The sequence below is a fragment of the Scheffersomyces xylosifermentans genome (assembly GCF_036884685.1).
Source record: "Scheffersomyces xylosifermentans strain CBS 12540 chromosome Unknown RJT20scaffold_6, whole genome shotgun sequence".
Taxonomy (NCBI): domain Eukaryota; kingdom Fungi; phylum Ascomycota; class Pichiomycetes; order Serinales; family Debaryomycetaceae; genus Scheffersomyces; species Scheffersomyces xylosifermentans.
Genome location: NW_027042944.1, coordinates 1,407,183 through 1,432,248, shown reverse-complemented (window position 1 = coordinate 1,432,248; position 25,066 = coordinate 1,407,183). Strand labels below are relative to the sequence as shown.

Below are 25,066 nucleotides of genomic sequence, written 5' to 3'. Positions count from 1 at the left end.
CATCATAGCCAGGAGTGGAGACTAGTCAATTTTAGTAAGTGACTAACGCAGGTGAGATGAATAGAGGCTAGTCAGCAATGCAGGGAAACGGTCGGTCTCAAGGAAAAGTAAATGGGGGAATTAGCTTCAGGGCTAGATAGACGAAGAATTGCAAGTCACAAACATAGCCTACTTATTTGTGGTTTGTATTACCCAGAGGCGTCTGGAGTTTCTGACCATTGAGCACAACGAAATGCCCAACAATGACGAATAACATTCAGTAGGCATCACCAAGTGCTTCTCAAGCTTCTCGAAATTCAAATATAATCAAACCGTGTATTTATCCGTGTTGGACCTTGGATACGACTATTGTGTTCGTAGTGAATAATGAAGGGATATCTACGAATTAAAATTCTTTACGAAGCTCTTATGAGAAGGGCGTATTACAATACACCTCTAGTTAAGGGACTCTTGTTCTATGACAATGAGACAATAGCACTTCGAAAAAGGGGTTTTGAACAAAGAGGGAATAGACCTCTTACCAAACAAGTTCGGGTACCATTGTCAACATAACATTATTTCAGGATTCAAAATCCGTTATTGTTCAGTATTCCAATGTTCCATTGCTCAAATGGATTACCAATCTTTGGTAAACATAATTAGCCAAATAGGAAAGCATGACTTCTTTATACCGTAACTAGAGCATGGTTCCCAATAGGGTTATGTTTTGTTGTTTCACATGCTTTATAATCAACGAGAGATCTGTACGTACAGTCAACTAAAATTTGAATCAACTATAATGAACTATCCAAGAATAGTATTATTTAGATATATTTCTAGGGGTACGAAGGCACTCGATTCACGGTCCATCATCTGGGGCAAGCGAAGCAGAGACGTATAGCCTCTGCTTTGACACATTCCCAAACGTGATACACAGACTTTCTTCAAAGAAGAGCTTGTAGAAGTTTGAGACGATGCACCATGAAACCATCGGATTTACAACTTGTGCGGAAAACCTCTATTACTGGAAATAGACAGAAGTAACCCCAAAGTCGAACAATAGTCCATGATAGAAGAAGACCCTTGGCTGAATTTATCCCAAAGGAGAGAAAAGGCTACTTTTACCGTTGGGGTACACGGTATTAGAAAACACAATTACCCAATTAATCTTTAGGTGCCTAAATAATATTTCTCCATGAGAAAAAATATTTGTGCCAAAAAGTTTAAAGATCTCAAGACCTGCATAGGAACTTCCAGCTTTGATCATATAATTGACATAGTCTGACCGTATTACTATGGAGTCGAGGTCAACTTCCTTTCGAAGACCAGTATTGGATATGCTAGATAAGCTATATATGCTCGATATGTCTCATTCATTGGCTGTTCCGCTGAAATTGGATATTATTATATCCTCAATTGGAAACAGGGATCGACGAAAACGCATAACATATGCAATTATTGCATAGTTCCTCACGACATGCACGCATCCTATTGTTCCTGAAATTCACGGCTGGTTCCAAATAACTGCAAAAAGACCCTCCTAAAGAAGGATTTATTCCAAATATACTAGAGAACCTGGAAGAACATTGTGAGGTTGATAAAAATACAATATATATATATATATATGATCTGAATTTCCGTCTAATACAGTAACGGTTTCTGACCTTCAGTTTTGAATATTACAAGACGATGTTGTTCAAAAAATATATTGTGCCTGCTCTTTTGCTGCTAAGCGGAGCTTGGGCACAAGAAATAACTGAAAATACTATTGAAACTGGTACAATTAACCTTTCTGTTGGTGACATTACTGTTGATGCTGGCGTCTACTACTCAATCGTTAACAACGCGGTTTCTGCTATTGTGGGAAATCTTGATGTTCAGGGTTCCTTCTTCATTACTAGTAACAACAATTTAATTGCCTTGACTGTCGCGTTAGCAGGCCTCATTAACACTATAGTTAACGGTCCAAATGGTGTCACTGTTTTCAATTCTGCTGATTCTTTAACTGCCCCAACTTATCAACTTGTGGGAGCTTCCTTCACTAACGATGGTGAGTTTTATATGGGAGGAGATGGATCTGTCGGCGTGCCAATCATGTCCATCACCTCTGCTTCTTGGATTAACAATGGTTTAATGGTCTTTTATCAAAATCAGAGATCCACTGGTGTTGTTACCCTTGGTGCACCAGCTGGCTCTATTACCAATGATGGCCAAATTTGTCTCTACAATGAAATCTATCAACAGACTAGTGCAGTTGTAGGTACCGGATGTATAACTGCTGGTCCAGATTCAAGTGTATTCATTGCCACTGCCTTGTTGACATTTGAGCAAACACAAACTATTTACTTAGAAAGCCAAGATTCTTCTTTGAGAGTCGAGGCTATAAGTACTCCACAAACTTTCACCGTCGCTAATTTCGGTAATGGAAACAAGATTGGTTTGGATATTCCACTAGTTACTTTACCACTTCTTTCGGCTTGGGATTATGATGATACTACTGGTATCTTAACCCTCCGCGGTGCTGGGTTGTTATCTCAAAAGTTCAACATTGGTCTTGGTTACGTCGAAGATAACTTCGAAATTACAACTGACAATGGCCTTGGATTACTTTCCGTTCCACTTGGTGCTATCCAATACAATGCTGCTCCTCCAACGCCAGGAATGCCCGCTGCTTGTATTGCCTGTAAAGAAATCCCACCGGCACCTATTGAAGTATCCTCCTCATCAGCTTCTTCTTCCTCTGCAACTTCGTCATCGGAGTCATCATCGTCAGTGGTGTCTTCATCATCAGCTGTATCTTCTTCTGAATCCTCATCAGAGGCATCGTCGTCAGAAACCTCTTCTCAGGCATCTTCTACGGCAGCATCCTCTTCTGAAGCATCTTCCAGTGCTGCCTCTTCATCTGAAGCATCATCATCTGAAGCATCGTCGTCCGCGTCTTCATCTGAAGCTTCTTCCAGTGCTGCTTCATCATCTGAAGCTTCCTCATCTGCTGCTTCATCTTCTGAAGCTTCCTCATCTGCTGCTTCATCTTCTGAAGCTTCCTCATCTGCTGCTTCATCTTCTGAAGCTTCCTCATCTGCTGCTTCATCTTCTGAAGCTTCCTCATCTGCTGCTTCATCTTCTGAAGCTTCCTCATCTGCTGCTTCATCTTCTGAAGCTTCCTCATCTGCTGCTTCATCTTCTGAAGCTTCCTCATCTGCTGCTTCTTCATCTGAAGCTTCCTCATCTGCTGCTTCTTCATCTGAAGCTTCGTCGTCTGCTGCTTCTTCATCTGAAGCTTCGTCGTCTGCTGCTTCTTCGTCCGAAGCTTCCTCATCTGCTGCTTCCTCGTCTGTTGTTTCATCTTCTGAAGCTACATCATCTGCTGCTTCTTCGAGTTCCGCTGCATCATCCGAGGTATCATCTAGCGAAGCTTCTTCTAGTGCAGCTTCTGCATCTGAGTCGTCATCTTCCAGTGTTGCTGCTTCATCTAGTGCTGAGGTGTCTTCTAGTTCTGCTTCCAATTCGCAAACAACAATAACTTCAACATGGACTGGATCTTTCACTACTACTGTCACGGAGACCGATACTCCAGGTGGAACTGACACCGTAGTTGTCGAAGTACCATCCAACACCAACTCGCAGACTACCATTACTTCTACCTGGACTGGATCGTTCACTACTACTGTTACGGAGACAAACACCCCAGGTGGAACTGACACTGTAATCGTTGAGGTTCCTTCAACTTCCAACTCACAGACAACCATTACTTCAACATGGACCGGTACTTTCATTACTACTGTCACGGAGACCGATACTCCAGGTGGAACTGACACCGTAGTTGTTGAAGTTCCATCCAATGCCAACTCACAGACTACCATTACTTCTACCTGGACTGGATCGTTCACTACTACTGTTACTGAGACAAACACCCCAGGTGGAACCGACACAGTTATCGTTGAGGTTCCTTCAACTTCCAACTCGCAGACAACCATCACTTCAACTTGGACCGGTTCTTTCATTACTACTGTAACTGAGACGGATACTCCAGGTGGTACCGACACTGTAGTTGTTGAAGTTCCATCCAATGCCAACTCACAGACAACCATTACTTCTACCTGGACTGGATCTTTCACTACTACTGTTACGGAGACTGATACTCCAGGCGGAACTGACACCGTAGTTGTCGAAGTACCAACCAACGCTAACTCACAGACCACTCTTACTTCTACCTGGACTGGATCTTTCACTACTACTGTTACGGAGACTGATACTCCAGGCGGAACTGACACCGTAGTTGTTGAAGTGCCTTCAACTTCCAACTCGCAGACAACCATTACTTCATCATGGACCGGAACTTTCACTACTACTGTTACGGAGACCGATACTCCAGGCGGAACTGACACTGTAATTGTTGAAGTTCCTTCCGCTTCCGATCCTGTTCTTTGTGCAAGAGATGGCGTTGGTTGTGAAGAACCAACTGAATACACCACTACTTTCGCATCAACTAACTCTGAAGGAGTTGTTGAAACTGATAGTGGCGTTGTTATCATATCTACTTCATCTGATGGGGATTGGTTCACTACTACTTCCTTGTTCCCAGGCCCTCAACCAACGGAGTACACCACTACTTTCACAACTACTAATTCTGATGGTTCAGTCTCCACAGACAGTGGTGTTGTACTCATTTCTACTAGTTCTGATGGAGAATGGTTCACTACAACATCTTTATTCCCTAACCCAACAGAGTACACCACTACCTTTATCGCAACAGAATCAGATGGGTCTGTAGAAACCGATAGTGGAGTTGTTGTCATTTCAACAAGTGCAGATGGAGTATGGTTTACCACCACATCTTTATTCCCCAACGATAAACCAACTGAATATACTACAGAGATCACAACTTCTTATGTTACTACATGCCCAGATGGTTCCGTTTCAACAGCAACTGAAGTTTCCACTAAAGTGATCACTGTAACTTGCCATAAATGCGAGGAAGAAGCTCAAGCTCAAAAGACAACAGAAGCCAACAAAACTGCAGCTGGTCCTAAGCCAACTGAGGTCACTACCGAGGTAACTACCACTTACGTTACGACATGTCCTAACGGATCTCTTTCAACAGCAACTGCAGTCTCCACGAAAGTAGTGACCGTAACTTGCCCTGAATGTGAAGAAGAAGCGAAGGCCACCAAGACCGCTGCTGCTCCAGGTGGTACTGCTGCTCCAGGTGGTACTGCTGCTCCAGGTGGTACTGCTGCTCCAGGTGGTACTGCTGCTCCAGGTGGTACTGCTGCTCCAGGTGGTACTGCTGCTCCAGGTGGTACTGCTGCTCCAGGTGGTACTGCTGCTCCAGGCACTGCTGCTGCTCCAGGCACTGCTGCTCCAGGAACTGCTGCTGGCCCTGAAGTTTCTTCCGCTCCAGCTGCCCCAAGTGTGTCCACCTTGGAGACCATTGCTACTGTTGCCGCCGAATCTACTTCAGCAGCTGCTCCAGCAGCTCCATCTGCTGTTGCCGCGGAAGGAGGATCTTCCTCTGTGAACAGTAACAATGCTATGTTGTCAGCCTTTATTGGTTTAGTCACCTTAGGATTCTTTGGATTTTAATTAAATCCATTCGGAAGTATTTTAATGTCATTTTCGGTATCGCCTATATGGCGACACTTAAGATGAGTTCCCATACCCAATAGCCACACTGCTATCGGCATTCTCTTGTATTCTTATTTTCTGTTGAGTCTTTCAAAAGCAAAGATTTGGTTTATTATGTTCTGTCACTTGTTTTATCAAGCATGTTTGATTTTCAAAAAGGGATGTTCTTTAGAGCCTTCAATATCACTGTATAATGTATAATTTATTACTTTTTAAGTACTGTAGCAATCCTTTTTTTGCAACCTTTCGGACTTAGCTGTATAAAATAAAGAGAAAGGTAGGGCTTAGCCGTATAAAATAAAGAGCCCGAGTTAATATTATTCATAAGAAGTGTTCACTTCACCAAGATATATTTGCATTATATACTTTATTACCACAGCTGTAAACCTTTCTAAACCTTGTTTGTTAAAAGATAACATACATACATAAGAATATCTCTATTAATACACCGTCTAATCGGTAAAACTCACAATAAGACATCGTTATACCTGGTATCCAAACAGTTCAAACAGTGGTCAACCGAACACATCCGACCACAACATCTACATAGGCAGTCACTTCTACTTTCTTCTATTGCAACAGATAATGACGACACGAATAACTCGCTCGCCCGGCATGTCATTATAGCGAAACATCACCGCCGGGGCCCCCACCAGAATAGTACTACTTTGCATAGCGAATAAAGGATTGTCTCCCCCGCGTTCCCCTCGTCGGAACTCGGAGTGAATCAAATACTCCCATACAATACAATAAATAATGGACCTCCACAGTTGAGGCCATTTAGTCGGCAATAGAGTCTTTTTTCTCGGGTACTTGCTTCCTTTGTGGTGGTAGCTTCCTTTGTGTTTCCTTAGTGGATGTTTCTCTTTACCCACGTAGTCAGTTAATAGGGTCCGATAGTATCTACCTGACTTCTAACTCAGAATACCATCATCACGCCATTTCGGAGTTCTACCTCCTCTCCCTCAGCCCACCCGATAAAAACAGCGCGGAATTTGATGCATAGACATGGTTGCTTTTATATCCAATTAAGGTATAAATGCGGTAATCTCCATTGCTCTTATTGGCTGCTAGAAAATATTTGCGGTCTACAAAGAGTGAATTGCAAAAAAACTCATGGTTGGGGCCATTGTTGGAGCTTCACCGCCGTATGCGTTCCTACATGGGAATTATTCGGTTATCGAGGAGCCTCAGTGCATAGATTAGTATATATATATATATATATATATATATATGGCAAGGCACCCGCAACAAATTAGAATTGGGAGATGAAGAATAACACCACGAGAGCTCTTTAGCCATGATGAAATCCCGGTATTTGACTAGAATAAAGCTTTCATCAGCAATTGGAAAGACACAGGGTTCAGCTCGTGGCATTTCGACTTCAAGAACAAGGTTAGCTCAGTCTATTTCGAAGATTGCACCAACAAAATTCAGAGCCAACCCCAAACTTGGTGTAAGTTTACTCTTCTTGGGAGGAGCAGCCACCACATATTTCGTTTCTGATTCCATTCAATTGGACACGAAGAAGAACGAGGAGGGAATAACTGTCGAAGAGGTCAAGGCACATAACTCTCTTAAAAATGGAGTATGGGTAGTCATTAATGGAGAAGTGTATGACTTGACCGAGTTCTTAGCAACCCATCCTGGTGGTGCCAGAGTAATCTTGAAGTACGCCGGTCAAGATGCAAGTCTTATCTTCAACAAGTTCCATGCACAAGATGTGTTCAAGAAATTTTTACCAGAAACAGCACATCTTGGCCCATTGATCGGTGAAATGGAGTTGGCTCCCGATATCACTGATCTTAGCGATGATTCTGATAGATTAGATAGGATCCAGCATAAACCTCCAATTAACAAGGTCTATAATATCTCTGACTTTGAGAATATTGCCAAGGAGATCTTGACTCCCAATGCCTGGGCCTACTACTCGAGTGGATCTGATGACGAAATCTCATTAAGAGAGAACCATTATGCATACCAAAGAATATTCTTTAACCCAAAGGTTTTAACTGACGTAACTGAAATAGACATTTCTACAGAAATGCTAGGCTCTAAGGTTTCTGCACCTTTCTATTGCTCTGCAGCAGCTCAAGCCAGATTAGGCCATCCTGAAGGAGAGGTATCGATCGCAAAAGGCTGTGGAGCAGAGAATATTATACAAATGATCTCTAGTAATGCCTCTAACACATTTGATGAAATAGTAGATGCTGCAAACGCCGACCAGCCACAATGGTTTCAGTTGTATGTGCTTCCTGATAGAGAGTTCAGCTATCAAATGATAGACAAGTGCAAAAAGAAGGGCATCAAAGGAATCTTTGTAACGGTTGATACAGCTCTTATAGGAAGGAGAGAAAAGGATTTGAAATTCAGACTCTATGATGACGATGAGGACGATGACAGTTCCAGCATTATCAAAAAGAACGATCCATTGCTTTCCTTCAAAGATGCCGGATTAACCTGGAAAGATATTAGGGCATTCAAAGAAGCAACGGACATACCCATAGTCGTTAAAGGAGTTCAAAGAGTGGAAGATGTTTTATTGGCCATTGAAAATAAAGCCGATGGGGTGGTATTGTCTAACCATGGTGGTAGACAACTCGACTTTTCTAGAGCACCAATAGAGGTGTTGGCTGATGTGAACGCAGTATTGAAAGAAAGGAATTTAGAAGGCAAAATAGAAATTTATATCGATGGAGGTATTAGACGTGGTACTGATATTTTGAAGGCTTTGTGCCTTGGTGCCAAGGGAGTCGGCTTGGGAAGACCATTCCTTTATGCCAACTCATGCTATGGAGACAAAGGTGTTAGAAAGGCGATAAGGCTACTTAAAGAAGAATTAATCTTAGACATGAAGTTACTTGGAGTATCCAGCTTGAACGACTTGACTCCGGAGTTATTGGACATGAGAAGCTTGCACAGCAGAACACAATATCCAGACAGTTTGTACAACAAAGGCTATGTTCCAATGGCTCCTACGAAGTTTAATGATGACTAACTGGTAGATAACGAAATCATACGCAGTTTCAAGATTATAGGATTACAATAGTTGAATAAACTGTCTTTCGCATAGGCTCCATTCACACTTTAACCCAACAATGTTCCCCTCAAGACGATATTCGGCTAGCTCTTATTTTTGGTAGTAAATTCTTTATTCACAATCCCTACGATGAATTCTGTAGTGTGGTATCAGCATCTTCCCTATTGTTATATTATTTCGACTTTGTAGCTTGTAGTTACAAAGGTTGCAATTTTTGTATTATTCCACTTTAGGAAATCCATGGGACCTAGCCGCCAAAGGCATATTACTAAGTTTCTTGGTAACAGAATTTAGTGAATCTTGCATGATCATATTGGCTCCAATCATCTATATTGACAGGAAGACGTAGGCACAGATTATGCACATAGTATAATTTCGATTTCAGGATTTGTGGGAACCCTTTTGGCCATTGTTTCACAGGCATGAAGTTGTAAGCACTTTCATGACCAATATTCTATGGACGTACGTACCCCTGCACTAAATAGAGACACGGTTAAACCCACGGAGAATATTGCTCCTCCAATTCACGTTCTTGAGTTTCCACTCTCTGCAATGCACATAGGGCTAACTGCAGTAGTCTTTGACCCTAATTGGTATGATATCTTTGGATTCCAGAGAATTTGTCATCTGCCAGCGGTACAGTCATAAAATATTATTTGATGCACTCCTAACTGTGCCCCTGTCTACCCAATTGAATGCTAGAACCATTACTAGGGTGAACACTTTGCCACAAGCTTCCCTGCAAGGTAAAATATGCCAATTCCAGGGACACTTCCGTTCATTAGATTTTCGGAGAGTTTCCAAATTTTCATGTCGGTATTTGCAGCTATCTAATCCCCATGAAGTTTCGGTTTGGTATGTAGATCTTCTTGACGTAGTTCGAGATTAAAGGAGATTAATTGGCGTGGCACCAAGAGCATCTTAATGAGCTTGACACGTGCACCCTTAGTACTCTTAGTCAGATTCAATGTATTCTACATTAGAGGAAGGACATGAAAGCGCAGGGCCACCGAGAGCTTTGAGCCCATTGGCTGGACTGAAACTTAGCTACGATGACAGGGTAAAGATATGACATTTCATTGTAGCTATTGCAGTTGACAGCACAGCGGAATTCAGTCCATTTGGTACATTATTAACACTTAGACTTCGAGTACGCGTCGACACAGGGAATAACTGTAGATCAATAGGACCCATTGTTACAATGCATCTCTTATAAAGGTTTCATTGCTTCATTATTGGGATGCGACATTGCAATCACCACACCGTCTTGATAATGAACAACATCTACAAATTTCGGCCACAAACTGAGCTTATTGGCCACAGGGTTGCCGGAACTGTGCTTACGTTGCCCATTTTAATGGCATCTATGGCATCTATGGCATCTGCATGAACTAATAGAGAATCGGGCTACTGCGCAGCTCAAGTAACTCAAAATTTCCAATCTTTTGTAGCCATAGTAACTGGACATTCCTTACTCAACAATTAGAAATCCTACAAAGGAATCGCAATTTAATATGTTCCACCACCGATCTTATGCGGTAAGAAAGAGATGTCATTGTGATGACATTTCGAGAACAATGGTTGTCCAAGTGCTGTCCTCTTTATTCAAATAAATAGTGCGTCTGTCCTTTTCCAACAAATACCGATCGTCATTGTTAAGCCGCTTGGAATTTTATTGCATACAGCTAATGAAATTACTTTCATGACAGACCACAGTTGCAAACCTTGCATGAACTGAAGCTCTATCGCAATCAGTCATCGCTCGTGCCAAGTGTTGCATTATATATCATCATCGTTAAGAACCGGTCGTCCTCTCTACGCAACAGCATGCTCGAGTAGTTAACAGTAACAAGACTCCTTCATCATGCCACTTAAAATTAAAGCGTATGGTCACCTCATCGGCTGTCTCTTGAACCGATAACGGAAGGCCATCAGATCGTATTTAGAATAATCTAATTAATTTTAATATTTCTGAAAAGGGTCAAATTGCATGGAGAAGGACCCCCTTTGAGTCGTATATTCCTTCTAATTTTTGTTCCTTTGTCTGCAAGTTCATAGTCTGTATGTGGCAGAAGTCGATTGTAAATGGGTGCTATTTTGCTATCACTTTGGGGGGTCCACCGTAGTTGCAGTTGCCGCCATGGTAACGTTCAACTGACAACCCAAGACAAATCCTTCACCACCATGATCCTCCCAAATTCCAACTTTTATTGTCCCACAAAACTCTATTCGTTATTTTTTATGTATGCTTATTATTTATGTAATAAACTTGTTGCTTCTTTGCACCATTTATCAATGGTTGCGTTGTTGGATCATGGCTGGATCTTATCTAACTACTTCAAGCGAAACTCAGAGTCTGGTTGCTTCATATATATACTCGAAGTTGCCCTTGGCGTTGGGTAATTAAAGGAAATGAGATACTTCTTCAATTACGAGTCAGGGAAAGAATAAGCAGCAATGAGTTTTTACCTCATGCCAGCTGTCTCTTATCAGACACAGCAGAAAATGAAAGACGATATGAGGAAGAAGGGAAGAAAACACAGCCGCCATTCCCCTGCCCATTCACGTTCAAGTGGACACTCTTCTCTTGAAAAATTCCGACTGTTTCAAGGAAGTGATTCTGATGGGCCCATTTCTTCAACTTTCTCAATTAGAACCCGCACAAGTTCCGCAGCCAATTCTTACTACGATTACCCCAGCATTCAGGAAGACGTAGTTAGTTTTCAAACGGAAGAATCTCGTCGGGAGTATCCAGGAGGTGACTCGGATACAGATACAATCTCCAAGCGCCTTTCTGTTATATCTTTGTCCGGTTCTATGAGAAGTGACAAGCATAAAGAACCAGTTTTCAACTACACTGGTAATGAGGAAATAGTGGCGTATTTGAATCAGAATAAACCTAGAAAAATGAAAAGAAAGCATTCTTATAATAGTAAATCATCAGCCTCATCTTTCATGGAACCTCTCCTGCCATCTGCTAATCCAGATGGCATATGTGGAATTGACAGTGAACAAAATAGCATCAAAATTAGATTCAATAAGAGTAAATCTCCAACGAAGTCAAAGTCCTCAATAAAGTCAATGTCAACAATAAAATCGAAATCTCCAACTAAATCGAAGTTATCGACGAAGTCAATATCAAGTCCTAGGTCAATACCACCACCAAATCAAGAAGAAGCTTTTGCACATACCTATAATTCAGATGACCCCGATTCTCCCGAGGAGATGGGTTCTGAGTTATGCAGAGTTTACTCAGATGTTGATTCAATCTTCAGTAAAAGGAAGGAACCAAAAGCTAAAGTGAAACCACCATCACTTAAAAAGAGTCATTCCTCTAACTCCACCGAGGACTCCTTTGTATTCGAGGGACCCGAATTCTTTGAAGACAATAGGGACAGCTCAAAGCTTTCAAGGTTCAAAAAGAGATTTGTATGAAGAATATCTCTTCAAACCATTTTTAATTCTGGCATTTTAGTTTTGGCGTACTGATTCACTTTTCAATTCTTCTTCAACATTTTAATAAGTATTGTGTAAACAAATATATGTATTATTCCATTAGCAGTAAATCTAAAACACTTGAACGATGTCTCCCAAAAAATCCTCAATGCCTTCCAAGCAGCTTTTCAATAAATAGTAACAGAGGATATGCAGCCATTAGAGTTGAGCACCTCTAAAATACATCTATCAAATCCATATAGTTTGGTTTGACCCCAAGTCTTCACCTTCTCATCAGCAGAGTCCACCTCTTTCTCTCGCTCACTCTTGTTCCTCGCCGACTCATTTGGGAACTCAATTATATCTAAATCATTGTCAATAAATTCAGATTCTATTCTATTCAATAAGACTGGAGTGAGATCACGGAAATTTTGTGGCAATTGATGAAAGTACATTCCAGAGTTAAATTTAATCTCTCCCCCATCACCCGAAGTAGTTATTTCCCAATTACATCTGTTCCATTTCATGAAGTTCAAACTTTCGGTAATGCCACCGTTGTGAACTATAACTTTTTTGACGGTAGTGCTCAACTTGCTTTGGTTTTGATTGGAGCGATTGCTGTTTAAGTCGTACAATATGTCAATACCATATCTGAAATAATTGTGGAATTTGTAGTGGCTTAGATCGTTGTCGTTCAGGCGTAGCAAATTATCAAATTGAGAGGAATTCTTTACACCGTTATTTTCAGCAGGGTGGACCAGCAAATGCTTGTGAATTAATAAGCGAGAGTCAAACTTATTAAAATAGTCATCTGGTGGACCTAAGATGTTTAATACCTGTTGTTGAGTAGTCTTCCCGATCCGTATAGATGGACGATTTATTCTTGTAGTGTCAGTACTAGCTTCCTTCTTGCTATCAGACTTGAACATTATGTTTATCAACCCATCCTTCAAGGATATATCCAATTTTGAAATCTCATCCCTTACTCTTGTTCCAGCTTTCATACCAGTAGTACTTTGCAAGCTGCTTTGTCCAACTTCTTTTGAGTTTGCACCCGAGAAGCTCTTTTCAAACTCGCTCCAAGAATTGCCCTTGTACAAGGCAATGGAAGTACACTTAACATCATAGGGATTGTCCCAGTTGAGCAAATTAGAAAGGATGAGATCATCATCCTTATCGTGCAACTTTTCAAGTACCTGATCGCTAACAATAGCGAACTTGAAGGAGATACCGGGATATGACAATATGTAAGTCTTCTTCTCTTTGTTTAAAGTTCCCGGGTAGGTGGGTCCAAAAATCTTATTGTAAACCGACTTCAAAGTTGGGCCCGATGATAGCAAACTATGGAAAGTCGAATTGGACGATGCCGACGACGAATAGGAAGAAGTAGTCTCGAGGATGGTACTAGAAGACGAATTCTTAGATAACAAGGGCGATTCGGAGATGGATCCCGATGGGGATTCGTCTATATCAGTGCTGCTGTTGGCAGCACTTTCGAATTCATTTAAGCTCACTCCGTTGTAAACCAATTTCAATAACCGGTTGCTCTTGCTGCTCTTTCTGTGGTCCTCTTCGCTGTTGCTGTTTCTGCCGCCATTACTTCTGTTATCTATATCCAATACCTCGATCAAATCAAGGGTCTGTTCCCCGTGGTTCCGGAAAGTCAACCGGATCCCCAAGTCGGCCACTCTCACCATGATTGGCACCTCTAAAAACTGATTGTTGCTGTAACTGATCCGGAATTTGTAGTTGAACTTGTCTAATCGCTTAATGATAGAGTACAAGCTATCACCAAGCTTAATGGCATTACCCAACCCTTCACCGGGAGAGATTGTCGTTTCGTAAATCATATCTGTTCGCCGTTATCTATCTCTGGTGACCACTCTCAATGTCTTAATCAATATATAACCACCTATACACCAACTGGTATAAAGAAGAACACACATATAAATAACTAAAGGAACCACAGGTAAATACAAATGACTCCTAAGTCATTTGGTTACATAAGCGATAACACACGCTTATCATGGGAGAGATAAGGGATTTGTGTGTGGGTTTTGGTGGGAAGCGTGTTTGAGGAGTATTACGTAATATTGATTTTGGAGTTGGTTGTGTGTGTGATAGAAAAAAGGTCGTGTCCCCCCCCCCCCCCCCTCGAGATTACATAATAAAAAGCTAAATTTCATTTATTTTTTATAGAAGTGTATTGTATGGTCGTGCACGGGCAATGCTGCAAAGCTATTAAGCTGCAAATTGCATTTCTATGACCGTAAGCAATCAATAGACACCACCTAGAAGTATCAGCAGTATCAGCCGTATCAGAAGAAGAGGAAGTTGTTACATTATCCACGACTGAGGGGATGGTGCGGCTGTTCATGGATAAAAAAAAAGATCTAAAATTTGAAAATTCCAGTAATTTTTTGCTTGGAAGCGGAGTACTAAGAAATTCTCTAGTCTGGCTCGTCTCAAGCTGCGCTGAATTGCTTCCCTCCAGTGATTGTGGTATTCATTGGCCTGGAGTTGAGAAATTGAATATTCAAGCTGTTGTCATTCATACCGCAGGGATCGACGAGCTGGACACTTCAATATTATCAGAGTCTAAAGTACTGGCTCAGTGAGCTTCCGCAAAGTACGATCACAGAAATCGTGCTAATATAGATGGATGGGGACGCAGCTGCTACTCTTATCTTGCCTTGCCACAGCTTAATACAGTATAAGGCAATTTTGTGGAAATTCTGTAGTTATTTAAGTTAATTTCAGTTTTCTTGAATATCTTTCCAATGTCATCTTTGCTTGGCCTTGTTCATAGGTTCGCTTATTGTCCTATCGTCAGTAGTCGTAAATACAATCGATATTATTCAATTCTGCCCATTGTACAGTTCGTAGAATACGAACTCAAACCACCATTCTCCTTGGCTAGGCAATCAGATTTCCGAGAAGTAAATGATAAGGTAGTTAAGAACTTCAAAAAGCAACTTTTATATACCTCTTTTCAAGCCAAATAGGAATGCTAGAGTCACCCCAAATATTTATCAGATGCTTCCACCAAGGAAAGTTATCGTAATGTACTCTGAATGTATTTCTGCTTACGGTAGTTCTGACAGTGGCTCCCAGTACTGCCTTGGTTCGCCTACATACGCTTTAAACCACATACTATTGTTGTCATAATCGATTCGTACTATTAACTATACAAGAATACGAGTGTCGATATAGATGTCCACTAATGTCCTGGGAGTAAACCAGTTTTCATGCAAAGGGCGTATATAGAGTCTTCCACTATCCCAATATATCTCCTAAGGAGATTTTTGTTCTGGTCGTTTCAAGAATACTAGGCTTCTCGACGACCTCTTTAGCTTTCGAAACAAAAATTGATGAGAGCGTATCGTTTTCATCCTTAATCCCATAATGCTCACCAAAAAGAGGTTTGTTGAGTAGTTGGATCAATGTCTCGCTTTCGTCTGTGTTATTCTCCGAATCAGATTCAGCAGAGCTACTCTCAGCATTGCTGTGATAGCAAGTTTGACAAACAAAACCTGAATCATTTCTGGCTGTTTGCTGCTTCCACTCGGAATTTGTCTCCTTAGTTCCTGGCTTATTTGCCCACCACATAGGGGAGGTCATAGTTTTGCATTTGACACACTTCTTTGTCTCCTTCTCTTGTCTGTAAATATCACTATGAACTCCCAACATAGGAATTCTCGAGAGTTGATTTTGGAATTTGACGTTCTCATCTTCCTCCTGATACAATTTACAGTTCTCAATGTATGACTTAGATCTAAGCTGAGGTCCAGTCAACTTGGTACTATTGTTTCTAATGATATCCTCTAAGAAGATTTGAATGAGTGGTTTAGACTCATCTTTATTTGCGCCATAGACTCTTTTGGCGGGCGTACGCAAATTGAACACAGTGGAAGTTGATTGGTCATGCTTAGGGCACACTAGAATGGGTCTTGGTCTACCATAAGTGTTGCCAATTTTGACCACCTGATGATCTTTTTCGCTGGAAGTTTGAGAATCCAATTTGAATCCAAGTTTGAAGTTTGGTGTGTCCTGGGCACATGTTACATGGTATTTCACATTATCATTGCAAAGGTCACATTTTATTAATGAACCATTCCGCGACTGACAAATTCCACAGATGCAATGATAATTTTTTAGGAAGATCTTGGACACGCTTTCAATCTGGATATTATTTACAGTAGCTTCGATGATTGATTTGGGTTCCAGAGGATCTTCTTTACTGTGTGTCTTCTTCAGCGCAATAGTTGTAGGAGGCTGCTTCAAGGAAATTAGGTTGTGATTGAAGATAGCACAAAGTAAATGACACCATTTTCCTGATTCAAAGATAGGTTTCAAGAAATCTGGTCTTACCAGAGGCGACCCCAAAATCGCAAGTTCATAATTTGATTCTTTAGCCAAACACATAGAGCATGAATACACTGTCGAATGGAAGGGCTTCAAATCGTTTACGCAAGCATCACAGAGCCATTGCTTTAATGGCTTGGGTGCCCCTTCTGGAATAGTTACTCCACTACAAGAACTATGCGAATTCACTCCACAATTAGAGCAAATAAGCATTTCCAAGTGAGAAGCTTCCGATTTATCATGTTCCCTGCAAACGCAGCACTTTCTATCATGAGTCGCAAATGGCAACTCTATTGAACTTAAATGAGGAATTTGTAAAACCTGCAACGGCGAAGCCAAGTCTAATAACTGTTTCTTTCTGTAACTCGTTATGATTTCTTCTACCTGAGTCTTATCCAAATTCGGATAAGATCTCCTGTCAATCCTTGTTGATAGAATAGTGTTTGGAGGAAGGTAATTCAGGTTGAAGATTGGATTAATGATCATATTAGCTAATGCGGCAATTTGCTTCTTTTGTCTCTTGCTTACCTGAATTGCATCTTTAGCCCCCTTTTCATCAATTTCGTTTACAAGAGAACTTGTCTCTGAATCTTTCTCTTTCTTCACACCTGGCTCCTGTTGTTTTCTCTTCCTGGTCTTTACCTCTTTCACTGGAGTAAGTTCAACGGACGACGCATTCTCTGACTTGACTTCCACAGGCTTCCTCTTAGTGTACTTTCTAGTAGTTTTTTCAACTTTCTCAGGCTTAGCAGGCTTATCAGCACCAATTGCCTTTTCTGTTGCCTTTTCTGTTGCCTTTTCTGTCTTCATGCTCGAAGTCTTCTCCAACGTGGCAGTTTGTTTACCATTTACTGCTTGTGTGGTTCTTCTTTTCTTAATCTTGATTTCGTCCTTGTCTTCCTTCTTGACATTTGCAATCGACTCAGACTTCGCTTTCCTCTTAGTTGTTTTGACCTCAACTTGTTCTGGTACTTCAGATAATCTGGGCAAAACAGTTGGAAGTGTTGATTCATCGCTTTCATTATAAGTCAAAACAGCCCCCCTGGACTCGGCCTCCTCTAGGATGGCTCGAGCATCTTCCAAAAGTTCTGTTTCCACTTTCTTCTTCCAACCAGTGGTCTTATTGTTTTTCTTTTCAACTTCAGTGACGTCTTCCCATACAACAGCATATCTCCTCCAGAGACGAGCACATCTAAAACAAAGAGCCACGACCATGTTTTCACCAAAGATGTCGCCACCTTCATTTTTCTTAGTGTTGGCATCATGACCAGTGATTCTGAACCATTGAGTCGATTGGTGAGTGTGACAGTGTTTGCAAGTAAATCTCTTCTGGAAGCTCATTATCTTGTCACTTTCATATGAAGAGTCATCATCGGGATCCGCCAAGTCATCAATTACAGGGGCATTTGATTTGGCCTCAGCCTTCGTAGCTTCGTCTTTCACTATATTTTGAACCTTCTTCTGTATTCTTCCCTCAAAGTTACCCCAAATCGCGCGACCGTTCTTGGTCTTCTTCCAGAGATAGTAAAACCGGACAACCATGGCATTTGATTGACTCTTGACTCGTTTATAAACGGGATATAATTCTGAGCCAAATTCTTTGACTCCACTCTCAAATCTCTTTACTTCTTCCCTATTGAACGTTGGCTCCTTCAACGATTTTCTGGTAAGTTTCGAAATCTCCTCGAATGCCTGCGATACATTTCCTTCATTTCGCATATAGGAGTTTAGCACAGCATCCACAAAGTTAGGTGACGTGGGAAGTAAATTAAGTTTCTTCGCTACAGGGGCACACTCTTCAACAAAGGTATCTAGTTTCTGGAAATTATCCTTCTTATCCTCTTCAGATGGTTTCCACAAGAGAGTGCATGTTAATCCTTCCCCATCATCTTCTCCTCTCTCAACATAACCTTTAGGGCGTGGTTGCAACCATTGTGGGAATTCTCGAGGAGAAATGTCCTTGAATTCTTCTGGGATTTCGAGTTTTCGAAGATGCATATCGTCCTTCGAGTTATGTTTTGCTTTGACCTTGTAATGCTTTTTGACATGCGACTTGTCCAGATCATAATATTGTATAGGATGATCATAGAACTCAGGTAAATTTGTAGCTTGGTGCTTGGCACCAAGACGGGTCGAGGCTCTAGGATATGGTGACCTATCGTCTAAGTCCACTCCGTCTTCCAATCGAGCATGCATTCCCAAATATCTCATGGGCCATTCCTCCTTCAATCTACGTTCTTCAAGAGTTAAATGGGCATCATTTTTCAAAAATTCTGTTGCCATTATCTCAAATTTTGGAAGAATGTGTGGCACTTCTTCCTCTTCGTCCTCTTCTTTAGCCTCGACTTCAGTTTCCTGTGAAACAGAAGGCGATTTTGATCGCTCCGGGGTATCCAGCAGTTCTTGACTCTGTGTATTCAATGCTACAAGTTCATCCGTTAATTGGCTAGCATTGGAAGACTTGTTGTCGTGAGAAAGCATCAACATTTTCTTTTTATGGTATTCTATGTCATGTTTTTTTGTACAAGCGGCACAAGACCACGAGAATCCACGACTTGGCTTTTTAAGCAATGGGGGGTCGAGACAAAGCATGTGGTAGTACTTCTCACACTCAACACAGTTGATGGAGTCCAGTGCAGAGGCACACCATTGGCCACATGTTTCACAGTTTTGCGAGTTGGAGCTAAAAGTGTTCGTGAAAGTCTTGTTTCTCTGGTTCTCCACGAAGATAAACTCGAACCTTTTGTTCAATGCAATGAGGAAATTTCTACTCTTGCAGTTGTCTTCTGTTGCATATTGAAGCAAATTGTTCGTCAGAAGAATCTCGTAGAACTTGACCATGTAACGGTCAAAAAGCTTATCGAAGTAGAAGCAATTTGGCTGGAGAATATAAGTCTCTAGACTAGAAGTACTTGGAGGGGACGTAGATTTCTTTCCAGATCCTTTGTTTCCATTGCCATTAGTCTTTGCACCATTAGAACTGCTACCGTTGGTACTATTTTGAGCATTAAAACTATCCTCTATATCCTGTTTGTGCTTAACCGTCACCGTACCACGGAAACTGATGAGAGGACAAGTATCTGTATGCATGGAAGCAAACAAGAGTCTTGAATCCGATGTAATTTTGGAGATATCACGCGGACGATAGAACCATTGCACTTGGAAGCAATAGCCAGTAGCGTCTACGATAATGTGATCATTAGTATCATTATTGGAGTCATTTCCAGTGTTAGAAGCGAGAATAGCACCATTTCCATTCGTACTGTTATGGTCTGTAGTACTTTCTTCTTCAGTATTCGGACTTTCTTTGTCCTTTCTTTTGAATCCCATGATACGGGCTATATAATATGGTTCTCCTGGTGGTTCACTGACCATATATATGTAAGCACCCTTTTTCAAGCTGTAGATGTCTTTATTCTTCGAGTTCTTCCTTATAGGAGCCGACGAGCCATTTGGATCTTGGTGGTTAGGGCAGAATAGTGTCTGTAAAGTAAGATCGATGTAAGCGTCTTTTAGGTTAAGTTTATTGGAGAAGTAGTCCGACGGAGAGCTGGGAGGCTGCCAGTTATAAGGAAGAGTCGGTTTAGACGACTTCGATGACGACGATGTGGAATGAGGGGTATTGGCAGTGCTATTGGAAGATGACCCACCATTTGCTGCCAACTTGTCAGCTCTTTTGGTGTATTTCCTTTTGGTTGGAACTACCGGAGTAGTAGGAGATGTAGTACCATTCGAATTGCTGCCTAAGGACGTTATGGACGACACAGACGACGATCTGGTGATATCTTCGAAGGGGTAATCTTCTAGAGTGTCATTGTAGGACTTGTTAATGGTAGCTTTACGCTTGGGTCGAGAGGCGGACATGGATTGTATGGATTGTTGGGTTGTATGGTTTGTTAGGTTGATCTGTAGTTCATGAACAGGAAACTAAAGGGGATGTAGTGTGGATGTAATGTGATATGTAGAGTGTAATGTGAATGTAGTATGAATGTAGTATGAATGTAAGTGACGAAGTTGGAAGTGTAATGATGCAAAAGTAGGAAGTAATGGATGTACCAAGTCACTTGAAGGTAGTAAGAAGACTTTTCGTTAGTTAGGATATCGTGCTTTGAATGAACGTTATTACGGTGTAAAGTAGCAAATTCTTATGGAAACGACGCAACTTCGACTTTCTGAACAGTGTATGAATGAACAGTGTAATGGACACTATGAATGAACACTATGAATTAACAGTGTATGAAAATTCACAAAGAATACGTTTTTCCTAGTATATTTTCAATGAAAAGGTGAAGTTGGCAATGTCAGTGTAATGGAATGTCACTAAAGTCTGCAATGTCAGTGAAATATTTCAAAGGAGCTATTAACTTGTCGACGAATGAAGTTCGAAATCGAAATCAAAATCAAAATTATTCAATAGCGAATAACGACGACTAATACCCGAACAGTGAACAGGGATTTCTTTAGCGAACAGTGAACAGACAGCAGCGAATGAACAACGAAGACTGAAAACTATAACTATCTACGGAAAAGCCCCCAAAGACAAAAGAACCAAAGTTTCAACAGATGTCAGTAATAATAAAATACTAGTGACAATACTAATTATAATAAATAATTCTAATATTAATATTAATATTAATATTAATGATACCACCAAATACTAATAATACTCAAGCATTCAAGGAAAAGAAAGAACAGAACGATGTTCAATAAGAATCCACTTCCGAATCTGAGTGCAAGAAAGGGAACAAAAGAGCTGAAGAATAAAAGTACAAAAGTACAAAAGAACAAAAGAACGAAAGAACGCAAAGTCCAAAAGAATTCAAGAGAACAAAAGTACAAAAGAATTCAAGAACACAAGAGCAAAAGATCAGTTGCGAGTGTGAATGGGTAGATGATGAGAGAGATCTACGGTTACGATGTTGGGTGAGATGGTGGTAGAGAGGAGTGTAGGCAACGAGAAGGGCATCAGAAGGGCATAAAGAGAGGGAGAGGGAAAGGAAGAGGGAAGAGAATGAGGAAGAGGAAGAGAAAGTTTACGACAAGGAAAACGGAGATTGGGGAAAGGGCAAAGGGCAAAGAGGGATCGTGTTATGCTATACTGGCTATAGAATTCTGCTGAATATACTGGATATGCTGTACTGGATATATGGTTATGCTATACTGGAAATGCTATACTGAAAATGCTCTACTGGATATGCTTTTCACTAGTTATACTCTACACTGGCTCTCCTACATATCACTATTCTATTGAGATGGGTCAAAATGACGAGAGAGGTGAATGAAACCGGTGAAGTTGGTTTACTTAAACGAATACTTAAACGAATAAATCATTTCGACAACTAAAATACGGATCTTCAGAACGGTTCAAGCGTTATGTAAAAGGAAGAATCGATGAGAAATCAAGTAGCCGTTCATCATCCACCATTCCAATATACCAAATTGCAACCTCATAACCAATTGCATTAAGAATTCCTTACGAATACTAACTGGTGAAAAATTGGATCAGATCCGAATATCAGCAACAGACTGGGTTAGTAACACTAACCAAGTACCCATTGACGAAGAAAGGGACGGTGAGAGTTGATGCAAAGGGGTGAAAGGAGAAGATTGCAAAATTTTTGGTACACAATTGTACCACACCACTTGAGGATCAGGAAACTATTGGTGGTTGAAAAAACTATAAGTTGTTTTCACTATTGGTGGTTTTCATTATTGATTATATTGACTTTCGAAGGAACTTTCTTCCGATACACTACATTCTATACTCTCCTTAGTGTCATGACTTCTCCTACACTTGATCTTCTCTATTATGAGTCTATTATTAGTACATTATATATGTTACAAATGCCGGATCAGCATGATGATATGGAACCCATACCATAAATGAAGGACAGGGACCGGATGACATTGAATGACTTGAATTAATATGGACCACTCCCAAAAACTTCCACTCTATTGCAAATTGCTGTGAATACTAGAAATTAGAACTCTTACTTCATACCTAGAATACCACACTTCATACATCGGTAAGTCTCTATCATCTGAAAATTTATCATTGGTGAAAAATTGGAAAATCACGAAACTGTGAAATGTGAAATTATCGTATCACCCAGGGCATCATTGCGGCACGAGTCAACACAGTTCTACATCCAGTAGGCCCAGCTCTAAAATGGAGATCTTCCCCACCTTCATCAACCGCTCTCTACAATGCTGTTGTTTAACTTCAAACTACATCCATCCATATCAAACGTATCCACTCTTCAACTTATTCTCGATTTCTTCAATTTCTTCTAACTTCGTAGCCGTTTCGAGTCTAGCCAAAAGCTCTCTTCTTTCCTCATCGGACATCTTCTTTCCAAGTCGCTTGAGGTTTCTATCTTCAGAAGTATCCAGAATCTTGGTGGTCTCCACTTCTACAGCATCTGAATTAGTTCTTAATAATGACAAGGCAACTTCGTTCAAATCTTCTCGGTTTTCTCCAAATAACTCGACGGCTGCATCTCTCTCCTTTTGCTTAATCTTCTTGAAGTCAAGGATCTTTAGGGACGGTATAAGCCATATTATGAATAGTCTGTAGTTTTTAACCTTCTGGATGGGATTTCCTATCAATGCTAGATTCTCCAAATGCTTGAACTTGTCTTTGAAGCTCACTTGGAATTTGGATATGTTATTGTTGATCAACGAGATTGACTTTATTCTGTTTTCTTGTGGAAATGTCTCATCGATGAAAGTTATTTTGTTGCCAGCCAATAATAACACCTCTAAGTTGTAGAAGCGACTCGGGATGTTACTCAACTCGGTCAAATTGTTGTTGGTGAGATCAAGCACCGCAAACTTGTCTTGTGTGATGCCCAAATTCTCCAAGTAGGGTATAGCCAAATCTCTAAGCTGTAGTGTGAGACTTCCCTCTGGGTTGAGTATTATTGGAGCGCTATTTATTACTTGTGCTGTCAATCTCATGCCGATGCTGTTGTAATACAAGTAATATAATATAATATGAATTATTTGTAGTATACTAGAGTTCTATGTATGGTTTCTTTGGAATTTTACAAGTCGAACTTGCCTTTTTTATAAATGCACGCCGTGCTACGGTATTTTTGTAAAATAGATTGAATTCCCGGACTTCCAACTGCTGGGTACTTCTACTGACTACTTATAGTTATCAATTATATATATATTTACTGAACAATAAAGACATACTTCATCAACACCCATTAGCTCATTGAAAATCTCCACTATACGTGAGTCCCATACATGGCGTTGTATGCACCACTAGCAGTTTAAATGGCTGTGTATAGTAGTGTCTATTCAGTATGACTATTATGTAATATATGACATGGACCAAGTAGATAGAAATAGAGGTGCTAAAGAGTAGTATAAAAAGCTTTTTGACATCATATGTACATATACATATATATATATATAAAGTATATTTTGCATCCACTTTAAGTCATTACTGAAGACCATCTCTACCCGTTCTCACTACAGTAAACTAGTCAACTATGAGGACTCACATTAGAGCGACTGTTCACTGAATATGAAATGCACGCTATTAACCATTACTATATATAGCATCACTATATATAGTGTACAGTGTTAATCAAGGCGAAGGCAGTGCTGGTACATTATCCAGCATATTCAATAGCATAGTGATATCTAATAAAGGATTGGGTACATATGAACACTCTATTTATTACTGCAACTTCCCGATAGTCTACCGATAGAAGTTATAGTAGTGTACTTGTACTACACAGTATGCCATCGACAGTGAGATATACCATGACATAGTGATCTATAGCAAACTATATAGTAATGGCTGCAAACAGAATAGACATTCGTTATCCGATACCTTATGCGATACCATATACGGTACCATATACGATACCTATACGGAGCACTATAAACTATATATAGTACAACTCTGTAACCCACATTAGTCTCTATCTCTACAAGTTTTCTCTATGGCTACAACAAGCCATAGCAAAGGATTACACACTATATTACACACTCTACACATTATATAAGAAGCATTTTATACTAACTTCACCATATTATTGTAGCACACAACGTACAGTGAACTGTATTAGCTATATAGTATTTGTATACTAATAATACCGCTCACTGTATACTACTACCATTCAGCATATACCTTACACAATATACTAAAACAATCCAATAAATGCTAATACTGTCTATATAACTAATACAATAATTATTTACTAATCCCATACACTATATGCTAGTACAATAACTACTTACTACAGTCCACCATGAACTAATATAATAACTACATACTAATACCATACATTACATTCATACAATAACTACATACTAATACCATACACTACATGCATACAATACAATACCTTCTACTATACTATACTATACTTTACTTTACTATACTATACTTTACTATACTATACTTTACTATACTATACTTTACTATACTATACTTTACTATACTATACTATACTACCATACACCCAGGTACTACACAAACCATGTCGTCCATGTCGCATTTCTCCACGCTCTTCGTCCCCCTTTTTCACCACTGTTTCCAATTCTCATTAAAATGTCGCGTTACGACCAAACCTCCAAAACCAAAAATCTGTTGTGTTG

General features: G+C 40.3%; 6 protein-coding genes across 6 annotated transcripts; 3 read left to right on the top strand and 3 right to left on the bottom strand. All coding sequences in view use genetic code 12, as the record gives it.

Moving 5' to 3' along the window:
* Nucleotides 1-1,668: 1,668 nt before the first annotated feature.
* On the top strand, nucleotides 1,669-5,565 carry IFF5 (Iff5p; the record flags this gene model as incomplete). The annotated part of the gene is made up of 4 exons (XM_064921723.1): nucleotides 1,669-2,691; nucleotides 4,000-4,015; nucleotides 4,418-4,762; nucleotides 5,297-5,565. The coding sequence occupies 4 exons, from the start codon at nucleotides 1,669-1,671 to the stop codon at nucleotides 5,563-5,565; spliced, it is 1,653 nt and encodes a 550-aa protein (XP_064773350.1).
* A 1,003-nt stretch (nucleotides 5,566-6,568) lies between these two features.
* RJT20DRAFT_55781 (FMN-dependent alpha-hydroxy acid dehydrogenase) lies at nucleotides 6,569-8,924 on the top strand. The gene has a single exon (XM_064920690.1). The coding sequence runs from the start codon at nucleotides 6,908-6,910 to the stop codon at nucleotides 8,603-8,605; it is 1,698 nt and encodes a 565-aa protein (XP_064773349.1). The 5' UTR covers nucleotides 6,569-6,907; the 3' UTR covers nucleotides 8,606-8,924.
* Nucleotides 8,925-11,104: 2,180 nt separating this feature from the next.
* On the top strand, nucleotides 11,105-12,082 carry RJT20DRAFT_136410 (uncharacterized protein; the record flags this gene model as incomplete). Its single annotated transcript, XM_064918472.1, has 1 exon — nucleotides 11,105-12,082. One exon carries the CDS (start codon nucleotides 11,105-11,107, stop codon nucleotides 12,080-12,082), a length of 978 nt encoding a protein of 325 aa, XP_064773348.1.
* Nucleotides 12,083-12,170: 88 nt separating this feature from the next.
* RJT20DRAFT_130004 (uncharacterized protein) lies at nucleotides 12,171-14,072 on the bottom strand. Its single transcript, XM_064917640.1, has one exon. The coding sequence runs from the start codon at nucleotides 13,930-13,932 to the stop codon at nucleotides 12,271-12,273; it is 1,662 nt and encodes a 553-aa protein (XP_064773347.1). The 5' UTR covers nucleotides 13,933-14,072; the 3' UTR covers nucleotides 12,171-12,270.
* Nucleotides 14,073-15,358: 1,286 nt separating this feature from the next.
* Nucleotides 15,359-20,311, bottom strand: RJT20DRAFT_98629 (DNA-binding E3 ubiquitin-protein ligase; the record flags this gene model as incomplete). The annotated part of the gene is made up of 3 exons (XM_064921730.1): nucleotides 15,359-17,695; nucleotides 18,023-18,829; nucleotides 18,875-20,311. 3 exons carry the CDS (start codon nucleotides 20,309-20,311, stop codon nucleotides 15,359-15,361), a joined length of 4,581 nt encoding a protein of 1,526 aa, XP_064773346.1.
* Nucleotides 20,312-22,510: 2,199 nt separating this feature from the next.
* Nucleotides 22,511-23,627, bottom strand: LEA1 (U2 snRNP complex subunit). The gene has a single exon (XM_064920689.1). The coding sequence runs from the start codon at nucleotides 23,405-23,407 to the stop codon at nucleotides 22,691-22,693; it is 717 nt and encodes a 238-aa protein (XP_064773345.1). The 5' UTR covers nucleotides 23,408-23,627; the 3' UTR covers nucleotides 22,511-22,690.
* Between the last annotated feature and the right edge of the window lie 1,439 nt (nucleotides 23,628-25,066).